Genomic DNA, 22,996 nt, shown 5'->3' with positions numbered 1-22,996 from the left:
TATCAAATACCAAAACATGAATTTCAAAAGAAATGAGAAGGCAATGTGCCTTGCTATTTGCAGCATCTCTAAAAGAAGCTTTTCCTGCCTCTGGAACCCTTCAGTTATGAGACTACAACTGCATCACAGCTACTAAAGGGGCCAGTTTAAAAACCATTTCTTCAGGTCAACCTATATATTTTAGCTTTGTATAAAAAATTACTATACTGTGAATTACTTTCAGCAAAATCAGTAATATCTTACTTAACCACATTAAGCAAAGGGAGGGAAAATAACAATATTGTCTTCTAATGCTTATAATCTAATGTTTTTAAGCATGTTAGAAAAAAATATAAATTTATTCTGGCAGGATATTTTGAGTTTCCTCTGCTTGGTGTACATAACCATTAAGACATCCCATAATAGTATGACCTCAATGTGACTTTCAACTTTTATGCTTCCATGACCACACAACAAGTCTCTTCACATTCTTCCTAAGCTAAATGTCAGCTATGCACTGAATGTAATTGTTTGTCTTCTCTTAACAGCATGGGCCACATAGTGAAAACACATAGATGCAAATCTTCCTTTATCACCTCCTAATAGTGTCTCCTTGGGCAAGTTTTCTGATATGTAAAACACAGTTACTATCAATATTGATGTCTCAAACAGCACTCACAAGCTCATAACTAACCCTCCCTAAGCAGACACCAACAACCCTTTGCAGCAGTCCTTAGCGCCTCTCCACACAGCTCCACCTTCCATAAACCAGTGGTTCTCAACCTGTGGGTCGCGGCCCCTCTGGGTGTTACATGTCAGACATTCAGTATATCAGATATTTACATTATAACTTGTAACAGTAGCAAAATTACAGTTATGAAGTAGCAACAAAATAACTTATGGTTGGGGGTTACCACAGGAGGAAATGTATTACAGGATCACAACATTAGGAAGGTTGAGAAACACTGATCTAAACCTAACCCACCTTTCAGTTCAATAAAACAGTTTCTAAGAACTCTTTGTTAACTATACATATTTATAGCCTTGTCTTTGGATGCGAGATTTCTCAGTTTGATGAAGTCACTTGACACCAAGCCTGATCACCTTCCACATGGTGAAAGGAGAGAATTGATCCCTGTGGGTTATCTACTGATTTTTACCTATGTGCTATAGCACATACATACGCCCCTATACATACAAATGAATAAACACACACATGTGCTATGGCACATACATACAAATGAATGAACACACACATGTGCTATGGCATATATATATACACCCCTATAATACAAATGAATGAACACACACGTGTTATGGCAGGCACATATACCCCTCCCTATACATACAAATGAATGAACATACACATGTGCTATGGCATGCACATATACCCTGTACTGGCTAGTTTTGTGTGTCAACTTGACACAGGCTGGAGTTATCACAGAGAAAGGAGCTTCAGTTGGGGAAGTGTCTCCATGAAATCCAGCTGTGGGGCATTTTCTCAATTAGTGATCAAGTGGGGAGGGCCCCTTATGGGTGGTACCGCCTTTGGGCTGGTGCTCTTGGGTTCTATAAGAGAGCAGGCTGAGCAAGCCAGGGGAAGCAAGCCAGTAAGAAACATCCCTCCATGGCCTCTGCATCAGCTCCTGCTTCCTGACCTGCTTGAGTTCCAGTCCTGACTTCCTTTAGTGATAAACAGCAATGTGGAAGTGTAAGCTCAATAAACCCTTTCCTCCCCAACTTGCTTCTTGGTCATGATGTTTGTGCAGGAATAGAAACCCTAAGACAAATTGGTACCAGCGTAGTGGGGTATTCCTTTGACAACCTGACCATGTTTTGGAGAGGACTGTGGAAAGACTTTGGAACTTTGAGCTAGAAAAGCCATTAGAATATTAAGAGCTCGGTGGAAAGTTCTGTAGGAGCTTGGAAGACAATGTTAAGAACAGTGCAAAAGATGGGGGCCGGGTTTGTGAAATTTCAGAGGGAAGATTAAAGACTCTTACAGTGGCCATGTTTTGATTGTGAAGATTCTGTGGTTTTGGTTAGCTGGGCTGAAGAATCAGCTGTGAGTAACAAGATACCAGAACCATTAAAGCAAACCTTTGTGTTACTGGGACTATTGATGTTGGTTAGCTGGAGCTAAGAAATTAGCAGTGATTAAGAAGAGACCAGCATCACTGAGATGAAATCTTCTTGGAAGTATTTTCTGAGAGCACAGAGAGTGTGTTCCAGATATAGCCACAGTTGTATTTTGTGCTGTGGCTGGACTTGGTACTGTGTAAGAGTCACCCAGATGGTACTGGTTTTGAAGGCATGAAGGGGTCATGAAGAGCAGCTGAGACTCTTGGCACAGTGAGAGGCCACGGAAGGTCACTGGTGAGGTGCAGCCTCAGTTGCAATTGATGGCCCAGGACTTGAAGGGGTCATGCATAGGAGCAGAGGCTTGTCACCATGAAGAAAGCCTATGAGAGGCTATTGGTGAAGCCTAATTACAGTGGAAGATAGCAGCGTTTTGGAGATGCCAGTGCCATGAGATGACCACCAAGAACAGCAGCAGCAGTGGAGCACAGGCAGCTGGAGCCTAGAAGACAAGCTGTGTGCTACAAAGGGCAGATCTGGAGAAGTGACCCACACCCTTGGAGGAGCCCGGAAGATTGTGAGTTGGATCCCAGACATTGAACCATTGGAGTTTGAATTTTGCTTTTGGTTGTGACTGTGCCCTGATATGTTTCCCTCTTGAAGGAAGAAAGTATTTTAGTGGAGCCCACAGTTACAAGACTTTGAATTTTTAAAAGACTTTGAATTTTAAAGATATTGGACATTTTAAGGTGAATGAACTTTTAATATGTAAAGACTGTGGGACTTTTAAAGTAATTTAGATCTTGGGGATGAATAAAAAGTAAGGGTTGAGGCTTAATAGTGATGTGTTTGAGTGTCAAGTTGACAAGGGGTCAATTGTACTGGCTAGTTTTGTGTGTCAACTTGACACAGGCTGGAGTTATCACAGAGAATGGAGCTTCAGTTGGGGAAGTGTCTACATGAGATCCAGCTGTGGGGCATTTTCTCAATTAGTGATCAAGTGGGGAGGGCCCCTTATGGGTGGTACCGCCTTTGGGCTGGTACTCTTGGGTTCTATAAGAGAGCAGGCTGAGCAAGCCAGGGGAAGCAAGCCAGTAAGAAACATCCCTCCATGGCCTCTGCATCAGCTCCTGCTTCCTGACCTGCTTGAGTTCCAGTCCTGACTTCCTTTAGTGATGAACTGCAATGTGGAAGTGTAAGCTCAATAAAGCCTTTCCTCCCCAACTTGCTTCTTGGTCATGATGTTTGTGCAGGAATAGAAACCCTAACTGAGACATACCCCTATACATACAAATGAATGAACACACACATGTGCTATGGCACATACATACGCCCCTATACATACAAATGAATGAACACACACATGTGCTATGGCACATACATACACCCCTAAAATACAAATGAACACACAAACATGTGCTATGGCACATACACACACCCCTATAATACAAATGAATGAACACACATATGTGCTATGGCATGTACATACACCCCTATACATACAAATGAATGAACACATACATGTGTTATGGCATGCACATACACCCCTATACACGAATGATTGAACACACAGATGTGCTATGGCACATACATATGCCCTACACATACAAAATGAATGAGCAAACAAATAAATAGATAAATGCCATTTAAAAAATTGTAAGAGCCTTGCCTTTGTCCTAAACTGTGTAACAGAATACACAGCAAAGCTTAGCATTTGCTGCTACCATATTAAAAGTTATTTTATAGCTTTTTGTTAATTATTTTCAAGTACATTAGATAACCATGCCTTATCAAGGAAACTGCAAATCCTCTAGGCACAGATCACCTATTTTTACACTCAGAGAATTTACCAGCACATGGCAAATCTCTGGGAAGTTAACACATGATACAGACAGCACTGTTGGCTTGTCATTTTAGAAAATGGTGAACTTAAAACAAATTAAACTGTGAGTCCTTCAGACTGTCTTCAATGATGACCAAAATAAAAAACTGAAACGAGGAGAAAAAATATATTTCCTGATTTAATTTTCAAATTTCCTATAAGAATGTCTATCCTCAAGAGACAAGCACATTCCTGCACGTAATTGGAGTCAGTGGCAGAACAGGAATGACATGAAAAGGAAGGAAATGAAGAGCTGCCCCACCCCCACCCCAGGCCAATCTGGAAATAATTAACAAGAAAACTCAAAGGAAGTCGCAGACTTTCTACTTTGGCCTTCTGCAGAGGAGCGGATCCTTCACTGCAGCCATGAGTGTGGCCAATCAGGGGCACCTGGTCTTCAGGTGAGCAGCATCCTCCAGGCTGTGGGCCCCAGGCGTCACTCACTCCGCCCTCCATATAAAAATCACACTACCACACAGCTTCAGCTTTTCCTACCAAGCATGAACACTGACTTCTCCTTTTTGAATGGCCTTCGGTAAAATGCACGCCCTCAGTTACTTGCTCTGGTTGAGCAAGTAAGTTTCCCGTCTACACTCCTGCGCGAGCCATAATTTACCTGAATGTGCGACCACCATCTGCAGAAACCCTAAAGTAGCAGGAGCCTTGCACTTCACCTTCACCACAGCCCATGAAAGCAGAGTGGCCTCTCTCACAATCGGGGAAAGCAAGCCTCGAAAAGCTGAAGAAAAGCTCGCAAGTTTTCCCAGCTGCTTGAGGAAAACAAAAACCAAGCTCTGGGGTAGGTTAGAACAGTGCTCAGAACAGGACACAGCGGACCCAGGCAGAGGCAGGCAGATTTCTGAGTTCCAGGCCAGTCTGGTCTACAGAGTGAGTTCCAGGACAACCGGGGCTACACAGAGAAACCCTGTTTTGAAACACCAAAAATAAAAAAAAAAAATTAAAAAAAAAAAAAGAAAGAAAGAAACGAAACTACGTTTGGCCCTTTTCATTTAAGGTAAAGTATCTCTCTGCCTTATACCATAGGCACATGTTATAAGCACCTGTATAACCAATTTAAGATAGAACTAACCATCTATAAGGCTCAAATGTTCAGTACATTATTTGTTGAATCAAGAAAACAATCTTTATTCTCAAGCAACAAAAATCAATTATGACAGCAAATTTAATCACACCAATCCTAACACTAAATATAAAAGGTCTAACACACTAAAAGACAGAAATTGTTACTTTACATAAAAATACAAAACCCAATTATATATCCTTAGAAGAAACACATTGCATACAGAAAACATAAAAATAAATATGGACATGTACTAAACAAATTTTAACAAAAAAAATTTTTTTTCCTAATTGGTCCTTGTACCCATTGGTTTCACAAACACTGATTCAATCAGCTAGGATTAAAAAAATATTCAGGGGGAGAATGCATCTGTACTAGAAATGTACAGACTTTTATATTTTTGTCATTATTCTATAAACATAATTTTTTACAAAGAATTTACATTTATTAGGTAATAGTCTAGGTATGACTGCAGTAAACTGCACTCTGGAAATACCCACAGTAAGAACTGAGGGAAACCTCTGGCCCAAAGTTAAAGATGTGGGGTCCTTAGCCCAAGAGCCTACAGAGCCGAAACCTGTACCTGAAGGGCAGTGCTGAGCGGCCTGTGCCCCCTCAGGAGGACGCTCGGCCGAGAATGCTGCCCTGCCTACCAGTGTAACTACAGCCTCCAGCACAACCGCAAGCTGGAGGTACTCACTGAAACCGGAGGTACTCACTGAAACCGGGCCCAGTTCTCAGACACACAGAGATGGATGCTCTCAGTGTTTGTTTCTTGAAGTTACAGTGTTTGATATACTGTTTTTTCACCCAGTAAAAGATAACTAACAGAAAGCCTAACCTAGATTTATAAAAAGACTACAAAGCAATATACTTATTCAGAATATGACCATAAGTAATGAATTACTTAACAAGGTAATGAAATAATTAACAAAGGCTTAATTTCCAGAGGGGTCCAGAGGTAAAGAGGTCGAAGTGCTTTTGAAGACCCAAGATCTTTTACTTAGGCTCTGCCATTGTTTGGAGCAAGTCTTTAGTCTCATGCTTCTTCATGTATGTATACTTAAAGTATAGATTACACATGATCCCAGAAGCACCCCCCACTGTATGCCGTTGTCTCTCTCATCCGGTCACTTAGAAGTACTCACCGGCTGTGCTTGCTGTGGCTGGCTGCTTCACACTATCTCCATCCACACACTCACCACAGTCACCTTCCCTTATACATACATTCGAGCCTCCTTTTGACACACCACTTCTCTGAGGCCTGGCTGAGACACTGGCTGATATTCTGCGCTGTGTTGTCTCGTGACAGACACCACCCATTGGTACACTTCACCATCCCCTGATCACCACATCTCACTTGTGCTGCAGAAAATATCACAACCGGGGGTTTTCCTTCCACCCGTCTCATGACAGGGTCCTGACCTGCTTGCCTAAGAAACTGAACACCATTCAGAGATTGTTCAAGAACCAAACTTGCCTACTTCCAATTCACACCTCACAAACTGATGAAGCACTGTGACACACGTCTCGGAAACACAGCCTCAGCTGTTCTTATGATCTAGTCGTTAGGCTTTTCTGGATGCACAACCTAGCCTGATGCTGCTAATGGACATTCCTCTATAGTCATATTCGGAGAGGGGAGGGGAAGGGAAGAGGGGGAGGGGAGGGGAGGGAAGGAAGAGAAGGAGCTTGTTTTAGATAGACTGTTCCCTTAACAGAGCACACGCTACATTAGAAAAACACACGCCATGTTTACTACATTAGTAAACACACGCCATGTTTACTACAGGACACAGGCAGTGCATATCAAAACCACACACAACACTTGTGGTAAGACCTTAACACAAGCATAAAGAACAATTGTCTGTGAGCTAGCGGGTCTGAGACAAAGTCTCAGAGGTGTGAGAATCTGGCTAAAAACAGATGAAGGAAAATTGAACTCTCAAAAGTGATAAAAGCAAAAATCAAGACAGAAAAATGCAATAAGGTTTAGAAAAACAGCCACATGCCATAGTTTAGAATTTTGCCATGTTAAAGGTTTAACTCAAAATGGGACTACAGAGAGGTGGTAGAACCTTTAGTAGGTGGGGTCTAATGGAAGGAAATGAGGTCATGGGGGCAGTCCTCCAAAGGCATTGTGGGCACGGGCCTTTTCTCTTCCTATTTGCTCCCTGACTCATGATGTACTTTGGCCATGAGACATGTGGGGTCACATACTATGGGTTGTTTTATAGCTGGCTCATTTCCCTAGCATATCTTCACACTGTATTGTATATCAGAATTTATTCCTTTCTACAATGAATAAGCCTCAATTTTCATTTTCCCTTGGCAGGTATTTGGGTAGCCACCATCTTTACTAAATAAAAATAAGAACTCTGCCCTGACCATGGATTCTAAAACCTCTTCAGTATTATATTTTCATGTCTTTGGATACAAGAATTTTACAAGTCAACACTGAAGAAACCAGTGAAAAATCAGCAAAAGATTAAAATAAAATTCTATCTTCTCCCATCCAGATGGCCTGCGTGTATAAAATGGAGTTCCCCACCACGGCAGCAGGAAGCTCAGACAGAAACAATGAGACCACCACATGCTGATTATCCACTGACCACACCACTGTACCATGACAGGGAAACTCAAGTCTGCACAATAGTGCATGCATCTACACTGGAAGGCACACAAATCACACTAACCACACAATCCAGATATGATGACCCTCGGTAAAACCCAAATAAGCTGAAAGCATGCAGTAGACAAACACACAGACACAAAGGTCTAACAGCAGATTCTTCATAACCCGGAAGCATCCAAGATGTCCAAAAGCTCAATGCATATATTGAGACATAATGAATGTGTTAAAATTTATTCACTGACAAGAAAACTAAGCTATCAAACCTCTAAAGACACAATGGAACCTTAAATGCATTTTTTAAGTGCAAAAAGCCAATCTGTGAAGGCTACAGCACATATGATTTCATATGCAAGTTTGGAAAAGTAAAATTCTAAAGACATAAAAGGTCAGCTGCCTCCTGAGGCAGGACTGTAGTGAGGAGCCTGGGTTACAGATAGATCCTGTCTTGAGAGGAAGAGCGGCGGTTCCAGAGCTGAAGGACTAGAAGGATGGGCAAGCAGAGTAAGGCGTCGTCTCAGGCAGTGACACTCCTGGGTAAGACACTGGACTTGTAGACACATGAAATCATGCATTTGTCAAAATCTGTTGGTTGGTAGCACACACTTATAATCCTAACACTTGGGAGGTGAAGGCAGAACAATCATGGGTCAAAAATCTCCTCAAGTGCAATGCAAGTTTATGGCTGGCCTAAGTCACAAGACATTGTCTCAAAAAAACAAAAAATAAACCAAAAAGCAAAAGACCACCACCAAAAACCTCACAGTAAAGCAAAGCACAAGAACCTCATTCAATTCCCAGACCATGTACAATAATGTCAAGTGGTGCATGCTTGAAAACCTAGCACTGTGGAGCTGGAGACAGGAGGATGCCTGGGACTCTGTGGCCAGCCAGTCTAGCGAATTATTGAGTTCTAGTCAATAAAAACCCTGTCTCAGTAGGAGATGACAGCATTCTGGAAGACACTAAAGGTTGCCCTCCAGTGTCTGTCTGTCTGTCTCTCTCTCTCTTTCTCTCTCTCTCCCCCCCCCACAATCACCCCCACGGACCCCCACGCATCCATACACATAGGACATACACACACATGAGTGCACGCGCACACACCCTACACCCTTTCTCTACACATGTGGAAGAAAAAAACAGCCATAAAACACCTAACAGTGAGCCCCTAGCTCTAGCAGGCTCTAGCTAATAAGATATCAAAACTGGCTTGCCAACTATTATGCAAATATATATATTAATAATACATGATAAAAGCAACAGGAAATTATAAGAGTGAGACAGGAAGGAACAGATTAGGGCTTCTCTCTCCTTTTCCATCATTTCCTGTAAACCAACTCTAAAGCTGCCCCTCCCGGAGTCTACTGACTTTTTTTTAAAAGAACTAAAATACTAGGTAATAGAACATAGGAAAATAAAAGTGAAGCACGCTAAGGCCCTTCTAAGGTCTTGCGTTGTTATGGTTGTAGTGTTTGGGAGGGGAACCCGGGGCTTGTGCAAGCGACGGAAGCATCCTGCCACCGACTATGCCCCTAGCCATCCCTTTTATGAGAAAGAGATGGTAATTTTCTTTAGACATTGAGCCCAAATAAGAATACCTGTTTGAAGTTTAAAGGGAACCACTGAATGAGAAAAGCATTAAGGGAAGCACTTCTGTGCCACCATTTCGGTGGTGACTTACCTGAGAGTTCAGAGCCTCCAACTTGCGCTTCCTGGCATGAAGAGCCTTGCTCGGAAAAGCCCAATAGTAATTGGACGTCCCGATCCTCTCGCAGTCGACCATACTGTCGTCCACCAGGCTCTGGAGGACTTCTTTCACTGACATGGCGGCTGGGGAGAGAGCATTCGCAGATGCTATGTTAAGCAGCATCCTAAGGAAAACTCAAAAGCAATAACCAGAGAAACACTGCAGAGAATATTACAATTAAGAGCTAGGCATCTATGTGTTTACCAGAAGTGAGGTGACCAGGCTCAGGAGGCAAGCAGCGCAGGTCTTTCTTCCACACAGACCTTAGGAGCTTACGTGAGTGAATGTGTGCCGAGGCCATGAGACTGGAAAGGGGAGAAGAAAGAGGAGGTGCACAGGGTACCAGGACACGGTGGCATGACGGTGGCAGCTGAACACTGGTGGTGGGAACAGCCTGGTACTCAGAGGCGACGATGAGACAGGCGGGAAGAGCGACTAACCACAACAGAGTATACATCACAGCACCAGGGGAAAACCTGGAAACATGTTCTATACACAGTGATGGTCAATATATTTTAGCTTCAACTGTATTTATTTTTGTAGTGCTAGGGTTTGAAACCAGGTTTGAACATGTAGATAAGTGCTCTATTGCTAAGCTCAGACCTAGCCTTTTCAACCCACGCTGAAGACAACCTAGAACAAACAGTATAGCACCCCCCCAACCAAATTACAACATGGAAAGATAGAAGAGAGGACTCAAGGATTACCGCATTACCACGGGTGGGAAATACTGCAGTGTGTACCTAAAGCTTTACATGTATGCCTTTCCTTCTTGAAGAAATTTCCCTTGTGTGAATTCAGCCACAGAACACAAAGATGGACATACGTGTTTGTCAAAGCAATTTTTTAGTATCTAAAGAAATTGGAAAGTAGCATAATAATTGGATTTCTAAAACTAAGACTCTAAAATTGGACCGTAAAAATGAGAGGAGCCAGTGGGAAGGCTCCGTGACCCAGTGCTTGCCTGGCTCGGACAGGACCTGGACACAGTGCCCAGGACTGAAAAAGAGAAGAAAAGCCAGTGAGTACAATTTGGTCAAACCTTTCCAAAAGACAACTTAACAATACATAGTCAACCTGTAATCCCAGCACTTGGGAGGCAGAGGCAGGCAGATTTCTGAGTTCGAGGCCAGTCTGGTCTACAGAGCGAGTTCCAGGACAGCCAGGGCTACACAGAGAAACCTATCTCGAAACAAACAAACAAACAAACAAACAAACAAAGGAATACACAGTCAAACTCTGAGAGCTACACAGACTTTATTTTTGATTTTACTTCTGCAGACAGAGCCTAATGAAGTACCTGAGAGGCAGACAAACACTTAAGACAAAGGTTTGGTTTGCTTGTATTCCATAACCAAACTCCACAGAGCAGTCACACCAACAGCAGTGAAGACACCACCAGAGAGCACTGGCTTCAGAGGGGTAAGGCCCTGTGCTCAGTCCCCGTTCCCAAAGTTCTGGCACCCAGGACAAGACAGGACCCAACAGTCACTAGTGAGGATGCTCTGCTTGTTCTGCAGACAGTCTGTGTTTTCATTGTGAGTGGCCTTTCTTCAGGAGACATGCACAAAGATCTCTCTCTTCCTGTTCTTAAAATTAGAATCCCACTCTTAAACCTCACATAATCATTCATTTCTGCATTTGACTGTGACAGTCTCTCACCATGGAGATCAAACTAACTCAACTCATGATTTCCCAAGTGCAGAGACTGCAAAACTCCCTCACGAAGATCCGATTTCCAGAGGGTTGGAGATTCAACATATGAATTATGAAAGAGCACAGTTCAGTTCAGAGCACAGAGCATGTTAATTACACAATATTTTTAGCAGCAGCATTTGTACACAATGTAGATCAGTGAATCTCAATCTTCCTAACTCTCCCGCCCTTTAATATAGTTCCTCATGTTGTGGTGACTCCCAACCATAAAATGACTTTCACTGCTACTTTTTAACTGTCATCTAGCTACTGATATGAATAGTCATGTAAATATCTGTTTTCCAGTGATCTTACATGACCCATGTGAAAGGTTCATTCAACTCTCAAAGGGAACATGACCCACAGGTTAAGGAGCACTGATCTGAATAGTCAACAACAGATGACCAACTATGCAAGTTTGATAAGTAGTCACAGGATAGAATTCACTTCTAAAGCAGGCTATATACACATGCAGGCAAGGTGTTATATTAAACAGATACATAATAGCAAAGTGCGGCTCAGTGGTAGAGTACTAGGCTAAGGATGAGGCCAGTCCCCAGCACACCAGCTGCCCCACCACACAGACAAATAACCACACACACAAAACTGCATAAGCAGCATGCTTCCCTCATGTCAGATCTGTACAGATATACACTGACAGATAAAACTTCAAAATGTTTATAGTCGTGATTTTAGAACAGGAAAATTACAACGTTTTTCTTCCTTAGCTCAGCGATGGGAGCTGCTGTTCTACCCATCTCTCCTAAAACCTCTGAAACTGAGCAAAACTAACTTCTCCTCTGATTCTGTTCCGTCACACATTCTGTCATAGCAATGCAAAGTCTGACTAGCAGATAAGTGTAATTAAAAAATACAGACAAAATCACCTTGGGTGCAGAATCAGCCCTAAGGTCAATGACTGTCACAGAGAAAAGGGAACAAACAACAAAGAAAGGAAGGCCATTAGCAGGCGGTACCAAGGACAGGAATCAGGCACACACGACTGCCAGCCAGGGGGTCCTAGGAGAGAAGGGTCTTCCTCCATCTCCCAGGGAACCAACCCTGTAGCTGGTCTTTGCTACTCTGTGGGTTTTTTTTCCCACCCTTTATCCACCCAGTTTTCCCCCCTAAAACTAGACAGTAGAGAAACACAGATGGGGCTTGGGGGTGGAGAAAGAGGAAGGGAGGAAGGGAGAGAGAGAAAGAGAGATCTAAATCTAACTTTTTCTTTTTAGTTCTTCTTTGAGCACAACTACTAACAAACTGCAACCAACTCCCCCAAACAACCAACCACCACCCACCCAACTACCCCGAACAACCAACCACCACCCACCCAACTCCCCCGAACAACCAACCACCACCCACCCAACTCTCCCGAACAACCCACCACCCCCCACCCAATTTATTGGGGCTCTGGCATTTATATATCCTCTAAAAAATTCTCAGAATCCAAACATCACAGAAATATAGAAACTAACTACAACTGGCAAAAACACATCCCTGCTAGAGCATGAGGCAAATCATAGTCAGCTGCTGGGAAGCAGCCCCATATTCCTACACCTAGGATTAAAGTGAAAACATATTCTTATAATAGTTCTGTATTTATTAAAGAAACCAAAACTCCAGAATTATCACTACACAACCCTGCCTATACCTTCATGTCAATCTTCTGCCTCTAGAGCTCAGAGGCATGGAAAAGAAGTCACTTTCTTTAAGCTATCAAACTTATAATAAACAGTAATACAGCCTCAGGAAACTAATGCACTATGTAAAGGTATCATATTTGACAAACACTACCATAAATGAAACAATCTTTATTTCTCTTGAAATAAACAATAAAATAAGAGTGCACATGGGTAAAAGTATATATGCAAGTGCACATATGCATTCTAGGGCAGAGGGTCCAAACACAGAGACTGCGCTGATTCCTAAGGAGTGTCACATGGGGCTTTTACAAATACATTTATTTCTAGATGTCTGCATTGTCCATAAAAGGAAAGAAGACTGCAGAAAAGACTGAGTCCTGGGCCCCCAATCCCCCCTCTGCCAGTCTATTTAGTACTTACTGATGCCTTTCTCTTTGGGAGCAAGCTTCTCCAGGTCTTTCAGTTGGAATACATCTTTCTGTTTAAAAGAGTTTAAGAAGATGAGAAATACATGATTACTTTCTATTTATTATATTTACTATAGCTGTGTTCAAAGCACATAACACCAAAAAGCTATGTCTACAAATGACTACTGTACTAAAAATGAGCATTTTAGAACTAGAAGAAGCTATCTCATTCAATGCCATCCACTGAACTTAAGGCAGACATACTTCTACATGAGCACAGTTGTCTCTTCATGACTGGAACAAGAGCAGCAGCAACAACAACAACACATCTTCTCATCAAAGCAGGAAACCTAGCCCTGGTGGGTACCCTGCGCCATCAGATAACGTGCTGCTCTGACACTCTGATGTTCAGAAAACCAAAACCAGGAGGCTGGAGAGATGGCTCTGTGGTTAAAAGCACTCACTGCCCTTACAAAGGATCCTAATTTGGTTCCCAATATCCACATGGTGGTTCAGGGCATCTGATGTGTTCTGGCATCTGTGGCACACACATGGTATACTACATACATGCAGGCTAACACTCATACACAGAAAAATTTTAAAATAATAAATCTAAGAAAAACAAACAAAATAAATAAAAAAACAAAAACAAAAAACTACTAAGCTCAGTGATGGGAGGATTACCTGGGCCCCAAATTTCGAAGCCAGTCTGGGCAATACAACAAAGCCATATATCAAAAAGAAAAGAAGGGGGAGAGGAAATGAGGGAGGGAATGAGAGCCAAGGAAAAAAGAAAGCGGGGAAAGTCAGTCCTTTACTGTGTGCATCACGCTCCTCTGACGCAGCAGTCACTAAGAGTTAGACAACTCTCCACTTGGTTTTCATTTAAGGTTTTATGAAGCAGTTAACTCTTCGTGATTGAGAAACTGTCTAGCTCATGCAGTGTACCAATCACTGATCCACTTACTGACCCACATGCTGATACACTTAATATACACAGAGCGGAAATGCACCTATGGTGGATTTAATCTAGTGGCCAGGGGTCACTCTTGCTGACCACTGAGGTGTGGAAAAGCATCTGGTCAGGGCAAGGGACTTAGTCTGGAAAGACTAACACACTGAATAATTAGAAGGAAGCCCTGTGACTAGGATGGGCTAGGGGCCCACTACTTTCTAAATAAGCTGAAAAAGCAAGTTCAGGAGAACAGAAACTAAACCTTGATAATGCTCACGACCACTGCTCACCCAAACATACATGTTAAGAAACGGACAGGACATAATCCCAGCACTTGGGAGGCAGAGGCAGGCGGATTTCTGAGTTCGAGGCCAGCCTGGTCTACAGAGTGAGTTCCAGGACAGCCAGGGCTACACAGAGAAACCCTGTCTCAGAAAAAAACAAAAAACAAAAAACAAAAAAAAAAAGAAAAAAGAAAAAAGAAATGGACAGGACAGATAACTATCTAAAAGAAAGCATTTGCAAACTGTCTATCGACAAAGCAGCCTGGAATCTAGAAATACACAAACTGTCTCCAAAACAAAAGGAATAGAAAGTGGATGATGTTGAGGACTGCAACTGTGGGCTCCTCATGAGCTGTCCTTACTACAAATGTTTTTTGAAAACATTCCCAAAACATTGTTGGTGAACCATTCATGATTAGAAGCAGCAGGATACAATGCCTAGCCAGCACCCGTGATTAGACAATACAATACACGGTGCCTAGCCAGCACCCTCGATTGATTAGAGGCAGCAGGGTCCATGTACTTGATTAGAAGTGGTAAGGTACATGGTGCCCAGCCAGCATCTGTGATTAGAAGTGGCGGAGCTTAACTAGTAAGTTTTCTAATTAATTCAGAAGGTATTCACTTTCATTAGCGTGACCAAGAAAACAGACTATAAACATAACCCTACCATTAACATGTAGAATCATACTGCAATTGTTTGTTTAGAGTCTGCATTTTTCTACTTAGCACCACAGAGTGAGCACTAGGTCTTGACACTGTCTTGGAGAAGGACCACATCGAATGCCAATGCCATGACTGACAGCATAGTGACCATATTTGAGTTTGTTGGAATTTTACTTATCAAGAATGAAACTAGAATCCAAATTCCAGAAACTGAATTCCAGAATCCACGTTACCTTGGACCATAACATTGATTTATTCTGAATCCTGAGGGGCTGATGCCTAATAATTACCAACATTTGGCATAAGAGGATCCCAGATACACTGGGTCTCATTCAGGGAAAAACAGATGAGATGTTTTCCATTAGGTTTTCAAAGCTCACTGTTACACCCCCCACCCCATTGACAGTAAGCAACAACATACCACATCATAGCATGAAGATAAAAATAGGAAGACAAGAACCAACTAACAGAACTAACAACTGCAGGGAAACTCAGTATTAACATCTTTAAGTGGCTAGTCTTCAGTGTTGGTCTTTAGTGTCAAAATGCCATTGAAGGTGAAGGTGAACATTTTAAAATCAGAAATGGCCAACTTTGTTATTTGAGAAAATTTATACTCAAAGGATAAATAAAATCATTTCACTACTTTCCTTGGGTTTCTACTGCCTGGAAGAAATTAAATCTGTTTTTGCTCTAAGGCTACAGAAAAAAATTTTCAACTCAGTCAAAGAAAAAGAACCTAAAACACACACTTCATCTTTGGAACAGCAGTGGTGAGAGCCAGGCTTTCTAAAGTCCCGCGAACACTTTAACTGCTTTACTGAGAGTCTGCACTATCAAATGAAAAGGAGTTTTAGCAATGTAATATTTTATTTTACCATTTTCCCCCATCTGCATAGGATGAAAATAGCCAGTGGAGCAAAGGTCCTCCTGAGCCACAGGGACGATTTGGGGAGATGGGGGGAAGGGAGTACAAGGCCTGTTTGCACTTGTTTCTTCCTGAAAGAAAGGCCACATACAGGAACATGTAAAGAGAGTAGGCTCTGGAGCCTGGGTTTGAACTCTGACATTGTCACTCAGCGAAGCTGAAACTTTATTTCCTCTTAGTGACTGGCAGACATCTGGAATACATTAAGAAGTCCTGGGCATCATCATAAACGTTGCGCTGTAGACAGACTGGTAAACACAAAGAAGCAAGGTATTCGTGCTCCCCATAAAACCAGGCGACCCTCCTTGTTTAAAGCCGGCTAATGTCCACTCTGGTTCTCCGAGATCCTGGGTCAGACACCCTGTCTCCGAGTGCTCAGCTGTAAAGCAAAGCAGATGACCTTACGGGACTGCACATTGGTGAGTTCATAAAACCCACACTCGGCGACGCCCAGGCCAGGTCTGCACCCAGGCCTGGTTCACCAGCACTCAGGGAACTACTGCAACTATGTCAGACAGAAAGAGTCACCATCAAACACATGAGTCAGAGTGAGAGTACTTGTATAGGACAGTCCAGATAAAACCCCGTGGATAAGAGATACATCCCTTTCCTCTTCCTCAGCTCAGAAGAGCCAAAATTTACAGAACTTTTTGTGTCCCGGCAGAACCAAGTCAGTATGGGTCTCTAACAAAAAAATATCTTTACCATTGATTTACATAGCAGAAGAATCACAACGTACTGTAAAGATATATGTACTGTGAAAGACACAGAATACTAACAACATTAGGAGAAATAACTTACTGTCTCAAAAAATAGTTCCATCATCCGACTTCTCTTTTCGTCTGCACTCAGTCCTCTTTTTTTTGACTAAAGCATAACAAAAACAAAAACAAAAAGCAGCAGTTTTAAACAAAAACAGCATTCCACAACAATTTGGCATTGAACATTATCTTAAAATGTGTTTGATTCTAATAGCATCAGGTTTGTCGCTCTCAAACCTGGCCGAATACTCACTTCAATGACTATATGTCAACTCTTGAAGTAGGGACTGACAATTTTCTATGCAAACAGTGATTGAGAAAACATTCTGTGGAAATGTATTTTTATTTTTGGTTTTTGTTTTTCAAGACAGGGTTTCTCTGTGTAGCCTTGGTTGTCCTGGAACTCATGTAGGTCAGGCTGGCCTTGAACTAAGAGAGCCACCAGCCTGTCAGTGAGTACCGCCACACCCTTTGTTGAAACTTAGTATCTATAAAATGAAGCAATGACAAGCCTCTGTATTAACTTTCAGAAGGCTTGCCTTTTGAAAGAAAACAGATAGTCACTCATAACTAATTAATAACTACAAGCACAAATTGTAGCATAAATACACAGCACAGAGTTAATTAATCCCACCTGGGAAGGGAGACATGTTAATCTAGAAGGCTAGAGATGAAAAGGATTTGGTCAGACTAGGAAGTGGGGAGGGGTGCCCTGTGCAGATCCCACTCACAAGCACAGTGTTGTGACATCCAAGACACGCATTAAGATGGCTACTGGATGGACTGTGCAGAGGGAACAAATGGTCAGATGACCAGAGGCTAATTGGGAAGAGAGTGGGTCTCACCACGACAATGAAGAAATGCTCAGAAATTTCTAAAGCTGAGGAGTGACAAGATTAGAGTCAAATTCAAGTGTATCGGCAGGGGCTGGAGAGATGGCTCAGAGGTTAAAGACCACTGGCTGTGCCTCCAGAGGACAGGGTTCATTTCCTAGCACCTGCATGGTGGCTCTGTGACTTCAGTCCCTGGACATCTGTCCCCCTCTTCTGGGCGTTCTTGGCACTAAGTATATACACGGTATACAAATATACATTCAGGCAAAACATCATATACATAAAAAAAATTAAATATTTTAATTAAAAAGAAATAAACAGGCTGGGCAGTGGTGGCGCATGGCTTTAATCCCAGCACTTGGGAGGCAGAGGCAGGCGGATCTCTGAGTTCGAAGCCAGCCTGGTCTACAGAGTGAGTTCCAGGACAGCCAGGGCTACACAGAGAAACCCTGTCTCGAAAAAACCAAAAAAAAAAAAAAAAAGAAAGAAAGAAACAAACAGTGACAGGAATGTGTAGGCTCAAGAAAGAAAAAACTTATCCAGATAGAAAATGGAAGCCTGTAATATCTGTGAGTCATTATCAAATTTGAAAATAAGATAAGATAATATGTAACTAAAATACAGAATAATTCTTATTATATATATATGTACATATATATATATACACATATATATAATAATTTCTAGAGCTGAGGAATGACAAGATTAGAGTCAAATTCAAGTGTAGCGGCAGGGGCTGGAGAGATGGCTCAGAGGTTAAAGACCACTGGCTGGTCTGATATATAACATATCAACTTACATTCAAATTAAACAAAAAGAGGAGCCAAGTTTTTTCCAGGCAAAAATTCCAATGAAAATAAAAACAATTTGAGAAACAGCACTAGTCTGGGATTGGGATTCCACACTAACGTTTATTTATTAGTTGTTTACTAGGGGGTGCTAAGGAACAATGAAAAAGGTAGAGGAAAACCTTCCAAAGTTGGCTTTCTTCCTCTATGTGGGTTCCAAGGCTTGAACTCAGAAGGCCAGGCCTAGCATTAGCATTGTTACCCAAAGAGCCATCTCACCTGGCCCAATAGTTAAGTGTTCTGAATCCTTCTCAAAAACTGCACAAGATCATGCTGTGTGACACTGTATCCGTGGGAAACAGGAATAAGTGTCTAGTCTCAGCAGATAGATAACTGATGACAGTTCAAAGTACATATACCATCAAAGTTCAACTTGGTGAATTCATGAATTTTCTTGGGTTACTTGCTGGACTATGGGAAAGGACTTACAGGAGTAGAACTGACACAGACAGCTGCATCCCCAAAGCCTCCCCTAGGTACCTGACAGCTCAGAAGGCTGCAGATCTGGAGCACAGTGTACATCTTGCATCGCCTCAACAAACCACCCAGTGTCCTTTCCCAGAAGTTCAGTTAGTTGAGCCTCTCCCAGGCCGCTTGCCTGGTCTTTGTTTCTTCAGGGTGCTGCACTGGTCTTGCACTTTCAAGCTCATCTGAGTGACTCTCAGCAGTCTTTACTGGGAGTGCTGTGCCTATGTCAATTTCAGGGACTTCCTAAAGCTCTTTGGAGTTGTTTACTTCCTGTCTAAATTCAATGAGCTTTCCCTCAGGATTGGGTGTTCCACGGCTCCTTAGATCAACAGTTCTCAGCCAGTGGTCAAATGACCCTTTCACAGGGGTCACCTAAGACCATCAGAAAGCAGATCTTTGCATCATGACTTGTAACAATAGCAAAATTACATTTATGAAGTAGCTATGAAAATCATTTGGTTGGGGATCATCACAACATGAGGAACTATATATTAAAGAGTCGCAGCATTGTCAAGGCTGAGCACCACGGCCTCAGACCGTCCTGTTGCTTTACCTCTGTGTAACTATCTCTCCTGTGTAACTATCTCTCCTGTGTAACTATCTCTCCTGTGTAGCTATCTCTCCTGTGTAACTATCTCTCCTGTGTAACTATCTCTCCTGCACTCTTCTGTTTCAAGACCTTTCCATATCCTGTATCTTAGAATTTCTCCAAGATGCAAAGTTTTAATCTTGGAGGAAACTACTACTCAACAAATCATAACAAAATAAAACTGTTTATTAAGATGTATTTTTATATAAGAAGATAAAGACTGATTCTGTCCAACCAAAAACGCCATAAGAAAGCATCAGTCTCCAACACTTAAGAAAAGGATCTTGGAAGCACTCCGTATTTCTTCTGGCAACACTAGAAGCTAACTCATCTGACAGCACCAAGGTGATGCAGTGTTTCTTGATGAGTGTGTGCACAGGAAAGCAGCCTCCAGGTTCGTTCGCAGCCCCCACTCTCCCCATCTGTCCCTCTGGTGCACAGCAGTCCCCCAGGGATCCACTGAGCCTTTCCTCTCCTCAAATCTCTTCTTTGATCTCATCTTCTTTAGTTTTAATTAGCACTTGTGATGAGACCACAGATCTTTATATCTGGCCCTAAAGATGCCCCTGAACTTCCATCTCATGTATCTACCTGCCTGCTGGACAGACTTCAAACTCAACTGGTCCAAACTGAATCCTTTCTCTCCTACACATACTCCAAACTTGCCATTTGACATCTGAAGTCTCAGATATACTCTTTACCTATGCCAAAGACCTGGCGGCCATCCTAGGTGCCTCCATCTCTTTACCAATTACCAAGTTCTGTCAACGCTGGTTCTTACTCTAATACGTCCTGCCTGGCCCACTCTATTGCCTCTGTCTGGATCCAAGCCCTCATTGGCTATCTCCTGCAACTGTCCTCAGCTGCCTAAACACACTTTGTCTCATCCTCTAACAGAAACTGACTGTGAGGCTCCTTAAAACCTTTGATGGTTCCAGTCCTCATATCAAGCATCCTAAGAGGATGTAGAAAGCCCTTTGTCACCTGACCCAACTTACTATTTAGAGTAGCTCTCGCCCTCAAATTTACCATAACAAAGTGAAGAACTATGTAATTTGGGTCGTGATGATGATGATAAAATTATTCCTCCACCTAAAAGAAAAATCTCTCCTCTGCATATTCAAAGAGTTCCCCCAAAGCGTAATTTGGCATTCTCCCCACAGATTTCCCTCGGCTGAGCTCATAGGCTGAGCCTGTGTTCCCAGGACACATTTGCACTGATTGGTCTACTGCACTGAAATGTCAGCAAACTGAGAAAATTCAGAATATCCACTGTCCTTTGCCTTCTCAGGGCTTAGCAAGTGGGGTAAGTTAGACAGAGCAGACATACAGGCCAGCTCTGAACTTCAGGGCCACAACCTGTAAAACTGCCAACGCTAAGCTGCTCAAGTGTCAAAGCCCACCACACTCCTAAATACACACCCAGGGTGAATTAAATAGCAGGAAAGCCCGCAGCCATCACCTTGCTTGCAGAGAGAAAGCAAAGCACTCTCCCCAGGAGGGTACCAGGCCCCAGGAAGCTATACAGAACAGCTGTCTAAACCTCAGGTCCAAAGCTAGAATCCACGAGGGTTTTATAACCCTTCCCACACTGCTCCCTTGCAGTATCTGAGCCAATCATGAAGATCACACCCAGCAAAAGACTCCTCAGCTAAGCTTCCCTTCCCTCGCCAGTGCGTGCAAGCTACCGTATATACACTCAGCTAAGAATTTTAAAAAGGCTACTGCTGAGGTCACCCTGTATGAACCACACTGGAGTGCTAGTTATGGGGCTGGGTGTGCATATTAAAAAGTATTCTCTGTGGTTGTAACTTGCTTTTCTCTCTAGATTTACAAGGCTATGAGGGGTTCTGGGAGAGAAGTGGAAATCTCTTTCAGGTACAGTGCCTTTGCATGGCTGCAGGGACTTGGGCCTGACTGGAGCAGTGAGGGAACGGAGGAGAAATAGAGCAGAAAGCTGGGATGGTGTGGGCTGGGCTCCTGGATGGAGAAACTGCAGCCCTGCAGCTCAGCGAGGAGTTCATTATAGAGTTGAACAGAGGCAGGGGACTGCATCAGTGGGGCATTACGTGCTGATAAACACAGAGGCGGGGTTATTACATACATCTGGACTCGGAGGCAGGTTTAACTCATCTTGGTAACCCAAGAGCAGTCTCTCTAGGGGAGTGGTCTTCAGGTCATAAAAACGCGGAAGGGAGCAAAGCTGCGGTGTGCGTTCTCCACGCAGACTGTCAAAACTCGCATTCCTCTCCTGGGGAGACGTTGCCAGCTCTCTAAGCCTGAGGCTGGGGGGGCAGGGGAGTCTCTGGTGAGGCCAAGCTGGCCAACAGCACATGCTCACTCAGGACTTGACTCATTCAAGGCTCGCTCAGCTCCTGACATTAGGACTTTATCCTGTGGCTAAATCAGGAGAAAACAGCCCCAATCTGGGAGCAAGCTCCTAATATTTTGGTATTATAAACAGGTTCTGGAAAGTCCTTTGCGATCCCCCAGAGGCAAGCAATAAGGAGAATCTAATGTCCTGGGGAACATAGTTTAGGAAAGCTCTTAATTCAACAGATATAAACATATAAATACAGCTGAATTATATCATACATTTGTATTACTTTCAGAGTGATTTATCTCTGTCTTTTATGAGTTCTTACTAATCATAGTTGGAAACTTCCAAGGTCAGATTTAAAATAACTAATACTGTCTTGGTCAGAGTTTCTATTCCTGCACAAACCAAGAAACAAGTTGGGGAGGAAAGGGTTTATTCAGCTTACATTTCCACATTGCTGTTGATCAACAATGGAAGTCAGGACTGAACCTCAAGCAGGTCAGGAAGCAGGAGCTGATGCAGAAGCCATGGAGGGATGTTACTTACTGGCTTGCTTCCCCTGGCTTGCTCAGCCTGCTCTCTTATAGAACACAGGACTACCAGCCCAGGGATAGCACCACCCACAAGGGGCCCATCCCCCTTGATCACTAATTGAGAAAATGCCCCACAGCTGGATCTCAAGGAGGCACTTCCTCAACTGAAGTTCCTTTCTCTGTGATAACTCCAACTAGTGTCAAGTTGACACACAAAACTAACCAGTACAAATATAAAAAGGCCATCATACTGGCATTACAGACTTCAACAAGAAAGAAAAATAACAAGGACTCAGTCTTTAAAACTAGGGAGGGGTGTCTCCTTGTGGTAAAACAGGGATGCCTTCAGATTATAAAGGAGACTCAAAGCCACCTGAGGATTAGGACACTTCCTATTTGACGAGTATTTTAAGCTACTTTTTAGAGTCCTGTATCTAAAGAATCTTCTCCAATATACGTAGTTACAGAATTCCTCCTATCAGCCCTGTTGGTCATTTGTAATAAATGTTTTGAAAAAAATGTCCCTCTCAAAGTTAACCTCCGATTTCCAACTGTATGCCTATGCTTGTAATAGCTTACCTAACAAATCAAATCAGAATAATAATTCACGATTAGGAAAGAGGTCAAAAGTTTAACTTTGACCAGAATAACACTGAACTTTTT

General features: G+C 42.7%; 1 protein-coding gene across 1 annotated transcript in view; it reads right to left on the bottom strand.

Annotated features, from left to right (window-relative positions):
• Mnd1 (meiotic nuclear divisions 1) overlaps positions 1-22,996 on the bottom strand; it is a 57,310-nt gene that overhangs the window by 33,175 nt on the left and 1,139 nt on the right. Inside the window, exons 2-4 of the mRNA XM_052180284.1 lie at positions 16,783-16,848; positions 13,162-13,219; positions 9,335-9,483 (exon numbers count right to left, since the gene is read on the bottom strand). Coding sequence (XP_052036244.1) covers positions 9,335-9,483; positions 13,162-13,219; positions 16,783-16,848 — 273 coding nt within the window. The remainder of the gene's footprint in view (positions 1-9,334; positions 9,484-13,161; positions 13,220-16,782; positions 16,849-22,996) is intronic.

This window comes from Apodemus sylvaticus, chromosome 4 (assembly GCF_947179515.1).
Source record: "Apodemus sylvaticus chromosome 4, mApoSyl1.1, whole genome shotgun sequence".
NCBI classification, from domain to species: domain Eukaryota; kingdom Metazoa; phylum Chordata; class Mammalia; order Rodentia; family Muridae; genus Apodemus; species Apodemus sylvaticus.
This window is presented reverse-complemented; position numbering and strand designations above follow the sequence as displayed.